The sequence below is a fragment of the Bos indicus x Bos taurus genome, chromosome 10, assembly GCF_003369695.1.
Source record: "Bos indicus x Bos taurus breed Angus x Brahman F1 hybrid chromosome 10, Bos_hybrid_MaternalHap_v2.0, whole genome shotgun sequence".
NCBI lineage: Eukaryota > Metazoa > Chordata > Mammalia > Artiodactyla > Bovidae > Bos > Bos indicus x Bos taurus.
This window is the reverse complement of record NC_040085.1, coordinates 99,846,839-99,860,134: the sequence shown is the minus strand read 5'-3', so window position 1 is coordinate 99,860,134 and position 13,296 is coordinate 99,846,839. Positions and strand designations below refer to the sequence as shown.

Genomic DNA, 13,296 nt, shown 5'->3' with positions numbered 1-13,296 from the left:
TATATTTTTTCCCATGTTGCCTCTGCAATCTCAGCTTCTTTGGGTAACCCTGACCTATATGGTGGAATCTGTAGGTTGCATCCCTTTCCCAGCTCTGCTGAAAAAGAGTTTGAGAGTTATTGGCCCTTGTTTAGTAGTGAAGTCACATTGCGATAAAAATTCTCATTCAGAAGAATGGGAGACACACAGCTATCACCAGTTCATAGCAGCGATGGCCAAACAGAGGGAGATTCTTCTGCACTCAGTGGGAAGATTCTTGCATTAACATTTGTTTATATTCTGTGGGAGGAAATCTCTCTCCTAGTTCAAATCTCTCAAATCCCATAACTCTCTGAGGCCTTCTGTGAGGTTTTTCCTTCCCCTACTTTTCATAGCCACACATTGGGTGGGTGTTGGAGGGTATGCCTTTTGGGGGGAATGCATCTTTGGTGATTGTCTTCCTATTGGTGCCAGTTTCAGAAGCTCTGGGTTGTTGTAGAGGCACGGGTTTTTGTCTATGGTTATAGGCCTCATCTTCAGAACCTGTATGACTTTTACCTTGTTGCATTCAAGAAAGTTATGTGCAGTAAGGAAACTTGGAGTGAGCGAGAATTGTCATTCCTTTTAGAAAGTCTCGTAACATAATTTCTGGCACACTAGGTTTGCGCTTACAAATCTGCAAGTGTATTAAGATCAACTATCCCAAGTAGTAGAGGCATAAATTATGCCAGGAAGTCTGGGGCCTAGAAGCCTTTCAGACACTCCAGACCGGATCAGATCATGCTTGTCCTCAATCCCATAGTATCCAACAAAGGATGCAGGATGACATGGCACCATTTGATGTAAGGGCAAAAAGTGCCATCCAGCTCAGCAGCCCCTGAGGACATCGCTGCAGCAGACCAGAGAAGACCAATGTCAGGTTCAACTGTGCGCAGCGGTCTGGATATTAGATGGGGAAAGGGGTCGTGTGTCGCTGGGGGATTTACGGTGAAGTAAGTCAGAAGGAGAAAGACAAACACCGTATGATGTCACTTACACGTAGAATCAAATATATGGTGGAAATGAACCTACAAAACAGAAACAGACTCAGGTAGAGAAAGGCTTGTGGTTGCCAAGAGGGAGGGGATGGGGGGGAGTTTGGGGTTGGTAGATTCAAGCTATTATATACAGAATGGGTGAGCAACAAGGTCCTGTGTAGCACAGGGAGCTCTATTTAATATCCTCTGGTAAACCATAATGGAAAAGAATATTTAAAAATGTGTGTATATATGTGTGTATAACTGAATCACTTGGCTGTACAGCAGAAATTAGCACCTTATAAGTGACTATAGCACAAGCAAAGCAAAGTGAAGTTGCTCAGTCATGTCTGACTCTTGGTGACCCCATGGACTGCAGCCCACCAGGCTCCTCCGTCCATGGGATTCTCCAGGCAAGAGTACTGGAGTGGGGTGCCATTTGCTTCTCCAGGGGATCTCCCCAACCCAGGAATGGAACCCAGGTCTCCCACATTGTAGGCAGACATTTTTACTGTCTGAGCCACCAGGGGAGACTCGTAACTAACTATACTTAAATTTAAAAATTAAAATTAAATTAGAAGCATAAAAAAATAAAGAAATTCAGTAATGTGCATGTGCATGGTCACAGTCCTGAGTTCAGAGACAGACAGGATTCCTGGATTAGGCCAGTAAGCGAGTGGATTCCTGCAGGGGCTTTTGTGTGAGTTTTGGAGGAAATGACTTCTTTTTCTTACTGGAGGTAAATCGGGAAAAAGGTAAGCCAGGAGGACCCTGCTGTCCATTTCCTTCCCTCGAGGGGTTTTTCTGCCTAGAGTTCAGCTGATAGTGAAGAAGCCGAGTAACAGGAGGGGAGCCGTAAGTGAGGTCCCGCTTGTCGCCTTTGAGCTGGGGTGAAGCCGCCCGTAGAGAGTTAACACGTGTTAAACACCCTGCACTCGGCTCCATCGTGCTTTGGGTTCTCTCTCACCTAATGAAAAACCCTAACAAATGCACACTCACGGCTCAGAGATCACAGAGGGCTGCTAAGTGTCCTCTGCCCTCAGAGCCCGGGCTGGACCCTGCTGGCCACTGCGGCCGCCGCCGCCTCCTCCTGTGGGCTCCTTGCTTTTGGTTTCAAGGCTTAGATGGAGCTTCCTAGTGGATAAGCCCCTAGGTTTCCACGTGCTGGTGTCCTGGCAACCTGGGATGCTGTTGCCTCTATAGTGGGAGGACGGGTGCTGTGTCACACCTGGGCAAAGGATAGGGACCTTTCCCAAAGTCTGAGGGAAGATGGAGCCCGAACAGGAAACTGCTGCACAACAGGCAGGGGACAGAAATGAACAAAACAAGAGCAGCCCGAACCCCAGGTCAGGGGCAGCCCGAACCCCAGGTCAGGGGCAGCCCGAACCCCAGGTCAGGGGCATGGCTCCGTGGTCACACAGCGATTGCGTTCTTTTCTAGTGGATGGAAAAAATGCCTTTTTTTCCCCTTTCACTCTGTCTTAATTGAAAAATAATGTGTTGTGAGTTGAACACCATTTAGCTGGCTAAATTTTGACTGCGGGTGGAAAGTTTTAGAAAGTCACACCATTAGAAATTTCTAAAGAAAACAGGAGTACGGTGTTAGAAAGAATAGTAAGGTGAGGAGATGATGATTTCTCATAATTATTTAGTGGCAAATTCTTTCATTACAAGTGGTAGCAAGGCTTATAAAACACTAAGAGCCTGCTAATTTTTCTTCTTCTTTCTGAGACATTTTCCATCATTTAGAACTCAGGCAGTAGGGCAGTTGGAGCCGAGGAGCTCTTTTATTACTTGTGAAATACGCACATATTAGCGTGCTTGCTTGAGTTCACATAATGTGCTGCGTAATTCTGTAAACACTGCCCCATATTACTAAGGCTTTTTGGAAAAGCATCATCTTTGATGGGTCTTTTGGATCTGCTACCAATTCTGTAATCACATGATGTTGCAGGCTTCAGTGGTTTTCACTTCTGTGACAGTGTGATATCACAATGAAAATCCTTGTTCTCTAAGGGCGATCTTCATCTCTGCTTGTTTTCTTGGCAAGATCCCCCAGGGGATGCTGTGTCAAAGGGCCTGAACCTTTGAAAGGCTTGCCAAATCGCTCTCCAGAGACTCTCCTGAGCCACGTGAGGTTATGTGCTATTCAGACACAAAAAATGTGCTCATTATGGAGAATGCATATACAGAGATCTTAGGAATAATAGTCTTTTCCTGAAAAGCAGTGATACTACTCAGTAACAGAGGTCCCTTTTATCTGAAGATATCAAAGCACTTTTTTTTTTTTTGACAAGATTTTCTTGTGCTCAGCTATACAGGAAGATCTACAAATGTGCGGCACAAGGGGAACACGTTCAAGCATTTCTCCAAACCAGGAGTCATGCCAGGAGAAGACTAGACTGCTGTCCTATTTGAGGTCACCCTGCACCCTGTCCGCTTTCTCAGTAACTAATTCTCATTTGTTGACTGTGCGAGTGGGTCTCCAGGAAGTATACTTTTCCTCAGCTGGAGGAAGCTATCTGCAGATTCTTCCCACAAAACATCATTTGTGGAAGGGCAGACAATGATTTGAGTTCTCACCAACAGCTCTAGAATCCAGTTAGATTTCCTCTTTGAAGCTTTTTTTTGTCCTTGCCACTCAGCATTTGGAATCTTATTTCCTTGACGGTAGATGGAATCCATACCCCTTGCAGGGAAAGCACACAGTCCTAACCACTGGACCACCAGGAAATTCCCCATTTGAGGCATTTTTGGATTAGGTCACTTGACTCTACCCGCATCCTAGAGAGCCCCTCCTCAGGTCCCAGATGGTAACCAGTAACCGTGTCCCTCTCCTGGAACTCAGTTAAGAGTTATCGGACTTCCCTAGTGGTACAGTGGATAAGAATCCAGCTGCCAGTGTGACGGCAGCCATGAAATTAAAAGACGCTTGTTCCTTGGAAGAAAAGTTATGACCAACCCAGAGAGCATATTAAAAAGCAGAGACATTACTTTGCCAACAAAGGTCCGTCTAGTCAAGGCTATGGTTTTTCCAGTGGTCATGTATGGATGTGAGAGTTGGACTATAAAGAAAGCTGAGTGCTGAAGAACTGATGCTTTTGAACTGTGGTGTTGGAGAAGACTCTTGAGAGTCCCTTGGACTGCAAGGAGATCCAACAAGGCCATCCTAAAGGAGATCAGTCCTGAATATTCATTGGAAGGACTGATTCTGAAGCTGAAACTGCAATACTTTGGCCACCTGATGGGAAGAACTGACTCATTTGAAAAGACCCTGATGCTGGGAAAGATTGAAGGCAGGAGGAGAAGGGGATGACAGAGGCTGAGATGGTTGGATGGCATCACAGACTCAATGGACATGAGTTTGGTTAAAGTCCGGGAGTTGGTGATGGACAGGGAGGCCTGGCGTGCTGCGGTCCATGGGGTCGCAAGGAATCGGACGTAGCCTGGTGACTGAACAGCAGCAGTAGGTGCCAGGAACTGTGCTCCACAAACATCATCTCACGTAGTTTCACATTAACTCTCATTTGCCTCATTTTACTAACGAGAGGAGTGAGACCCAGAGACGTTAGATGGCTTGTCCAATATCTCAAGGTTAGTAAGCCACAGAGCCCCACTTTATCCACCAGGACCAGCTGCATAAGGCACAAAGCCCAGTGTCAAGTGAAAATGCAGTCTCTTGTTAAAAAAACAAAAAAATGATTAAAAGCCTCAAAATGACAACAGCAGAGCATTAAACCAAGAGCGAGGCCCTTTTAAGTGGGGAACGCTGCATGACTGCCACACACCCATGAACGCACAGCCTGGCTTGAGAAAGTTTGCTCTAACCCAAACCCCAGAGCTGAACAGCACACGGTTTGGCCAAGATTTGACTTCGGCACATAAATAGCAAACGGGAGGGTTCCGTGTGTGCTGCTCAGGCCCGTGTCCTGTGTAAACACCAGCTTTGTCTTCAGAAAGGGCTCGGGCTCTTTTCTAGCCTGGGGGTGACTGGCGCCGAGCGCTGCCGTGGGCTTTCTCATTCACAACAGAGTGTTCTCGCTGGGCTGGTCTCCTCCTGCCAAACGTCACCGGAACCCAGCTGGTGGAAGATCCTCGGAGGCTTCCTCTTTAGGAAGTCCACTTGTAATGCTCTGGGCTCCGTCTGCCTGGCCTGCAGCTTCTCACCCCCCAGCCTTCGCTGCCCCAAGGACCTACACCCCAAGTCCCGTCGTGGGAACCCTGTGCCATCCAGCCGGTCCAGCCTGGGGCACAGGCATTGTGTTAGTTGCCTCGGTGCTGTGGGAGAACGGTGGTTTCTGGGGAGAAAATAGAAGCAGCTATCTCTTTTCTCCTGGGACTTAGTTTTGCTGGAGACACAAAGTGATTCCTTCCTGCAGAAAACCCAGGCAAGGTGACAATTGCGGATCCTTACTGAATGCTTACTCTGGGCCTCCTGTTTCACTGTGGATTTAATCTCCAAAGGGTCCTCAGGCTTCACATGTAGCTCTTGAAGCTGTAAGGTAGGTGCTATTAATAGCCCCCTCATTCAGACAAGGAAAGTGAACCAGAAAGGTAGATTGCCCAAGATCTGAGAGTTAGCAAGTGGAAGGATCAGAATAGAAGTTTAACTCCCTGAGTTCTCAGGCCTCGTGACACCTTACTTCAAAGTTCTATCAAGCCTTCAGGAAGAACGGGCAGGGAAGTCTCGAGGGCCCAGTACAAACAGAGGCAAAAATCCAGGAATGTGTCCTTCCTGTTGCCTCAGAGCAAAATTCCAAAAAGTACCTTATGCAATTTTCTTAAGAGTAACAGGGTTGAGTGTCAAACTGGAGAACAGCCTCTCCATATAGTTCATCAGAGGCAGGGAACACAGACAGACAGACAGACAGACACGCACAAGATACAGCATAACTCAAAAATGGCAATTACTTTACATCCAAAGTGAAGTGATGGTCTTAAACAGGCTTATTCGAGGCTTGAAAGTGAAAGTCGCTCAGTCGTGTCTGACTCTTTGCAACCCCATGGACTATGTAAGTCCATGGAACTCTCCAGGTCAGAATACTGGAGTGGGTAGCTGTTCCCTTCTCAAGGAGATCTTCCCAACCTGGGAATCGAATCCAGGTGTCCCTCATTGCAGGCGGATTCTTTACCAGCTGAGCCACCAGGGAAGCCAAAGAATACTGAAGTGGGTAGCCTATCCCTTCTCTAGGAGGTCTTCCCGACCCAGGAATCAGACTGGGGTCTCCTGCATTGCAGGCAGATTCTTTACCAACTGAGCTATCAGGGAAGTCCCTCAGTCAGTTCACTCAGTCGTGTCTGACTCTTTGCGACCCCATGGACTGCAGCACGCCAGACCTCCCTGTCCACCACTAACTCCCGGAGTTTACTCAAATTCATGTCCACTGAGTTGGTGATGCCATCCAACCATCTCATCCCTTCTCCTCCTGCCTTCAATCTTTTCCAGCATCAGGGTCTTTTCCAATGAGTCAGTTCTTCGCATCAGGTGGCCAAAGTATCCTCTATTCAAGGCTCATTTGAATATTACTTCTTGAGTGCCTGAGAACTTTGCTCTAATTTTAGTGTCCTAGCCTTCGAAACCCAGAATAAGGAGCCCACTGTAATAAGATCCAGGCTACTGCTTACACTTTGCATTAGAAGCATAGGGCCGACTGATTTCCCCCACATTTTCCTTGAACCCCTCCAGAGCCAGGCATGGTGATGTTAAGTGAGTCTGAGGATAACCAGGTGAAGGTGGTGGTATTGGATTGGAGCCTCCTCTTCCTGCTTTGTTCTCAGGCTCTTTAGATGATGGGAATGTCCCCTGAGCACAGTCCTGACCCAAGCGGTGGAGCAGATCCTCTCTAAAAGCTGGTGGAAGGCGTGCAGCACTTGTTAAAGCTTATAAGATGCTAGCTCTGCAGATTCAAGGCCTCAGTGTGTCTCCCTGTGCCTGCAATGTGCTTCTTTCTGAGATATTCAAACTAAAAGATAGTCGGCTTCCTTGACAGTAATCAGGCAATTGGGAGACAGTAAACTTATGGCCAGAGCCATAAATGTTTCCATGAATTACCAGAATATTTCCAGGTTTCACCATAATCCTGCAGGAATTGGAGCTGTATAGGCACCTTTATCCCTTTTTAACAGGGCTGTGTTAATGTAAATCGATTATTCTAGAGGGAAATGCTGACAGAATGATTTTGTCCAAGTTCCTGAAAACACCTGAAAAAAGTTCTGAGAGCCTTTTTTTTTTTTCCACAATTAAATAAAAATCATGGTGAGTCAAAAAAAAAAGCAAGATTAGAAGGCTTGCCTGAACAGTCATTTAAAAAATAGAAGCTATATAATTTAGATGATTTGTGATAAGAGGTTTGAATGATTCTGATTTGGAAAACTGAACAGGAAAATAACCGGGTGACTCAGCACCCAGAGGCAGGAAGCAAGAGTGAGTCCTCCAGGCCCACAGGAGGCTGAATGACAGACGGGCTGTCAGCATTATCGTTCCTGTGTCAAATCCCCAGCGTGCTAATAGCCATGAGCCCAATAACTCACTTACTGCGTGGGTTAGAGGCAGGCTCCCTGTCAGCTGCTGTGAGAGAATGTTAAGCTAGGTGACTAGCTAGACACTGGTTAGTGTAATATTGCAGCACTCACTGGCGTGACCACCGAGTGATTTAGAGTCTCATCTCTGTAAAACGTGTGTTAATGCTGTATGCCTTTTTCTTCCAGCACCACCGTCTTCAGTCCTGTCAGAGAGAGTAAGCCAAATATCCACTAGTTAGGTACCTAGCTGCAGAACTCTCGAGAACGTGGATGTGGGTGTTTTCGAAGCGCTGTTTGAAGCAAGCGATAGATCTGGCTGTTGGACAATTGTTTTGTGTTTACACATCCATTCCACCACCAAACCTTCAGTTCACACCTGCATCCAAGGATCCCTGGATTCTTGGTGCAAGAAGTGGGCGGGTCGGGGTGGGCACTACTCAGGTGGCGTGGAGTTCCCAGGAAAGAGAAAGAGAGACCCAGGCAGAGCTCAGCATCCTGGCCCACGTGAGAAGGAGCGCTCGGCCTCTCCTCCTCCACTCCTGACTCTTTTCAGGCTTCTCAGGGCAGGGCTGTATGATCCAGGGGTCCTTTCTGAATTCGTCCTAGACCACCCATCCTCCTGAATGTGGAACACCCGTCACCCTAAGAAGGCAAATGCAGGAGACAGCCACAGTCCGACCCATAGAGGGGATGGCCACAGGACGAGGCTGGATAGGAGAAGCTCTTCCCAAATCTAAAAAAGTAGTGGTCAACCCTCCTCAGGTGCCCAGTGTCCCTAAACCAGACACGCCGAAGATGTCTGATGTTTCTGAAATGGGTGGTACCATTTTCTACCAGAAACGCAATTCTAGATGACCACAGATCTCCTAAAATGTCATCTAGTGAAATACATGTCATCTTATCAGATCCTGGAAACCTGGACCCTCTTGAAACTGTATACAGGGAGAGAAAGAAGAGACGCAATGAAACGATGTTCTCAATTTTGTAGGGCCTTTAGAATGGAGCGCTCCTAAAACTCCTGAGGTTCAGGGTGGGGATGAAGAAGCCCTCTAGGAAGTCAGGTTCTTTGGTTCCGTGCTCTAATTTCTCTGCCGCTTCACCACTCTCCCTCTCTCTTTTTAATATTTCTCACCAGGGTATGGGAATATTGCTCCAAGCACTGAAGGAGGCAAAATCTTTTGTATTTTATATGCCATCTTTGGAATTCCACTCTTTGGTTTCTTATTGGCTGGAATTGGAGACCAACTTGGAACCATCTTTGGGAAAAGCATTGCAAGAGTGGAGAAGGTCTTTCGAGTGAGTACTGCGTCTGTTTAAACCCTAACCTCTGTGATCCAGTTGGCTTTAGCCTGACAGGATCCAGAAGAAATTACCAGGGTCTCATGCTGTCATCCTCACTTTCAATCGGGTAGTTCAATGTTGTGGTCAGATTTTTTTATTTCGACCCATGGTATTCACAGGTACGGTTCCTAATTCCTGTCTCTTGTCAGTCTCCCTGGAATCACAACACAAGAGGGTTAAGTGTGGATTTTCCAACACATATTTTGGAGGCATGTGGCATACGCAGCTTCTTATTAAAGAAGGAAGATGCATTTTTTAGTGTACTGGCAATAAAGTGGTGCTCAGGCGCTCAGTTGTGTCTGACTCTTTGCGACCCCATGGACTGTAGCCCGCCAGGCTCCTCTGTCCATGGGATTCTCCAGGCAAGAATACTGGAGTGGGTTGCCATTTCCTCCTCCAGGGGATCTTCCTGAACCAGGGGTCAAACCCGTGTCTCTTGCGCCTCTTGCATTGGCAGGCAGATTCTTCACCGCTGCGCCACCGGGGAAGCCTGGCAATAAAGTAGAGAATTATAAACCCTCCATTTTGTTGTTGGAGCTCCTTCTCTCTGTTTTATTTCCAAGCCCAGCGTCTTAGGCTGATCCTGGCTTCTAAGACCTCTTCCAGACGCCTGCAGGTCCCAGACGTTGCTTTGTGCTTTGTATCTGTCTCCTCATGGCCCCTTCCTCTCTCTCCTCCCACAGCTGAGCGCTCCCTCAGCAGTAGTTCGCTCACGTACTGACTCATACTAAGGTGTTGATGATTGCTATTGCCTTAGGGAGTTTTTCTTTTTGAGAATACTCACCTTGAAACAAGGGACAAAAATCTGAGTGCAAGGGATTTGTTTACTAGAGGTGGCATTCCTGGTATCAGTGACAGGCATGTGGAGTGATTGGACTGGGATTTCCAATGCCGTTTAGCTCATACCTGATCATAAAATTTAACAGAACACTTGTTTTGTTTAGGAGTAAGATCATTTCTGCTCTCTTTCTCATCTCTTTACCTAATTCTCAAATTTATCAAACTTCCTTCAGGGAATTATTTCTTATGATGGCTCCGTATTTAAAAATGACAATTTGAGCTCTTTATCAGAATCTGGAAATGATGGGCAGAAATAGGTCAGTGATCAGTTCTAAGGCTGCGCTTGTTTTCCGCTCTGAGACAGGAAATCATGACATAAACTTCTCTTTAGAAGACTGTAAGGGAGTGCGCCCCTTGAGCAGTTTCATAAGTTCTTATTGAGTTGAGTGGAGGAATGAGGCTCTAGAGCTGGTTTGGAGATGTCTTCTGCAAGCTCGGGGACTTTGTATGAGCTGCTTCAGTTTGCATGTGTGCTTGCTAACTCACTTCAGTCGTGTCTGACTCTTTGCCACCCCATGGACTGCAGCCCGCCAGGCTCCTCTGTCCATGTGGATTCTCCAGGCAAGAATACTGGAGTGGATTGCCATGTCCTCCTCCAGGGGATCTTCCTGACCCAGGGATCAAACTCATGTCTCCTGCACTGCAGGCGGATTCTTTACCACTGAGCCACCGCGGAAGCCCCTGCCTCAGTTTACTCATCTGCAAAATGGGGTGGAATTCGAATTTACTTTGTAAGGTCTTGGTGATGGTGAAACGGAATAATGTACGGAAAAGAGCTCGGCACAGGGCCGGACACAGAGTTCAGTGCCGCTGAGTGTCTGTCTCCCGAAGGGGGCACTTGTTGGCAAGTAGGCCATCATTAGAATTTCATGAGTGGCTTGGTGACATGGGGGTCTTCCTGGAAGTTTCCACAACCTTTGGTCTGAATTGCTGGCTGGCCCGCCAGCCTCATTAGAATGTGCACCTGGGCACCGTGGTCACCATGGAAACCATCAGATGCTCCGGTCTCCCTACACCAGACATGGCAACCTTGTTTCCAAGGGCTGTTTTGAACTTCTCAGAGGTAGCCTGTTAGCCATGGCCTCATGGTTTCTGAGTTAGAGAAAAATGAATCTGGTGGCTTGAACACTCAGAAGAACAGAATTCAAGTGGAGAAATGTCTGATCTGGTGTTTTTATTTTTATATCGCTTCTCTAGATCTGAGTTTATTTGTGGAAAGGAAAGATCAGACTACAAGCTTTCGAAATTCCCCCTTAGCAAAAAATAAAATTTGGAAACTGTATTCTAAATGAAGGAAGAGGCTGCAATCATTTTGACGGCATCTGCTCCTGAATTTGGGGACTTAGTTCCCCTAATGAATTTCTTACTGCAAGTAGAGAGGATGGTTTTCCTTCCCCTTAAAGCTGCATCTCAAATGGATCATTACCAGGACTCTGGGACAGGGCCTTCAGAATTTCACATTTCACTTTACGATGATGGCCTGCTCACTTCCTTGCGGTGCCATCAAGGATCGCGAGCCTTTCAGGAAGGCGCCAGCAGGTATCACTGGATTGGCAGCACACGAGGTGTGCTTTGCAAAACGTTGGAAGGTGCTGTGGATGCGTGTCAGAGTGCCAGGAGGATTACGAGCACACTTAGTCTACAAACAAGTGATTCTGCCTCAGTTCGCTTGCCGTGTGCAGTTTTGGTAGAAAGTCTCAAAGCTGGCTATTCATTTGAACTACATCTAAAAGGCCATTTACTCTCGAGAAGTGGAAGTGCTGGTTGCTCAGTCGTGTCTGACTCTTTGCGACCCCATGGATTGCAGACCGCCAGGCTCCTCGGTCCATGGGATTTCCCAGGCAGTACTACTGGAGTGGGTAGCCATTTGTTTCTCCAGGGGATCTTCCCTACCCAGGGATTGAACCTGGGTCTCCTGCACTGCACGTGGATTCTTTGCCATCTGAGCTACCAGGGAAGCCTTATTTTGAGAACTAGAAATTGTATAAAGCAACAAAGCTTGGGGGTGTGAATTTGTGGTTCCCACGAGGGTGATTTTCACTTCTCAGTGACGCAGTCTTCTCCTTGCCCTGGTATGTGGGAACAGTGGAGTCAATGTAAGATACAGAATCTAGGTGCCGAGATTCTGAGGTGACATAGTTGGATTCTTCTATCCCATTCCAGGTCTGAGCCTCCTTTTAAAGAACTGTTGAGAGTTATTGTATTAATATTATGTAGAAATGCCAAAAGTATTCTTAAATATCCGACTGTTGGGGGTTTTATGGGGTGAATAAATGAAAACTCTTTTTTTCCCCCTCTGGAGTTATGAACTAATTGAGAAATAGATACAGAAGTCAGATGGAGATTAAAAGGCCAGCTTTCGTGCTAATAAGCTCATCAGAGAATGTAGTTTTAGCTTTGATGCCAGAAGGACTTACTAACCATTTTCACCCTGATTTAGGAGGATTTCCATGCTCTGTTAGTTTTATACTGCTGTGTAACAGATTAGGGCAAACGTAGACACTTAAGGCCAGAGAAGGCAATGGCACCCCACTCCAGTACTCTTGCCTGGAAAATCCCGTGGATGGAGGAGCCTGGAAGGCTGTAGTCCATGGGGTCGCTGAGGGTCGGACACGACTGAGCGACTTCACTTTCACTTTTCACTTTCATGCATTGGAGAAGGCAATGGCACCCCACTCCAGTGTTCTTGCCTGGAGAATCCCAGGGACGGGGGATCCTGGTGGGCTGCCGTCTCTGGGGTTGCACAGAGTTGGACACGACTGAGGCGACTTAGCAGCAGCAGCTGCAGACATTTAAGGCAGGATTGGTTTATTACATCATTGTTGTGTAGGTAAGACATCCGGGAGGGCCTGGCAAAGGTTCGTGATCAGGATATCAAAGGCTAAAAAGTCAGAGTGTCGACCAGGCTGGGTTCTGGATCTGGGGAAGAGTTTGCTTACACACTCATTCAAATCTTGGCAAAGAATAAGTTCACTGTGGTTGTAGGACTGAGACTCCAGTTTCCTTGCTGGTCATAGGGTGGGGGCCATTCTCACCTCTGAGGTGGCATACATTCCTTGGCACAGGGCCCCTCATCTTCGAAGACAGCATGGGATCCCTCTTCTATCTCAATGACTTCCCCTTTGCACTCTCCTGTCAGCTGGAGAAAGCACTGTGGATTAAGAGCTCATGTGATTATATGTTTGTGTGTGTGTGTTAGTTGCTCAGTTATGTCCTCCTCTTTATAACCCCACGCACCTGCCAGGCTTGCCAGGCTTCTCTGTCCATGGAATTCTTCAGGCAAGAATACTGGAGTGGGTTGCCATTCCCTTTTCCAGGGACTCTTTTCAACCCAGGGATCAAACCCCGGTTCTTCTGCACTGCAGGCAGATTCTTTACCATCTGAGCCACCAGAGAAACCCACAGTTAGATGAGAGATGAGATATCTCACCTTATCTCTTAAGATCAACTGTGCCGTGTAAGGTAAGAGTCATGGGAGTGGTCGCTCATCGTGGTCCAAGTTCTGGGGGTCAGGGTGCTGTATCTTTGGCCATTTTAGAGACCCTGCCCCCCGACACCATCTTGGTCTTCGGTAGCACAGGCCTCCTTGGTGAGGACAG

General features: G+C 47.2%; 1 protein-coding gene across 1 annotated transcript in view; it reads left to right on the top strand.

The window, feature by feature from the left end:
- Positions 1–13,296, top strand: part of KCNK10 (potassium two pore domain channel subfamily K member 10) — a 157,408-nt gene that overhangs the window by 105,179 nt on the left and 38,933 nt on the right. The window contains exon 4 of the mRNA XM_027552666.1: positions 8,652–8,812. Coding sequence (XP_027408467.1) covers positions 8,652–8,812 — 161 coding nt within the window. The remainder of the gene's footprint in view (positions 1–8,651; positions 8,813–13,296) is intronic.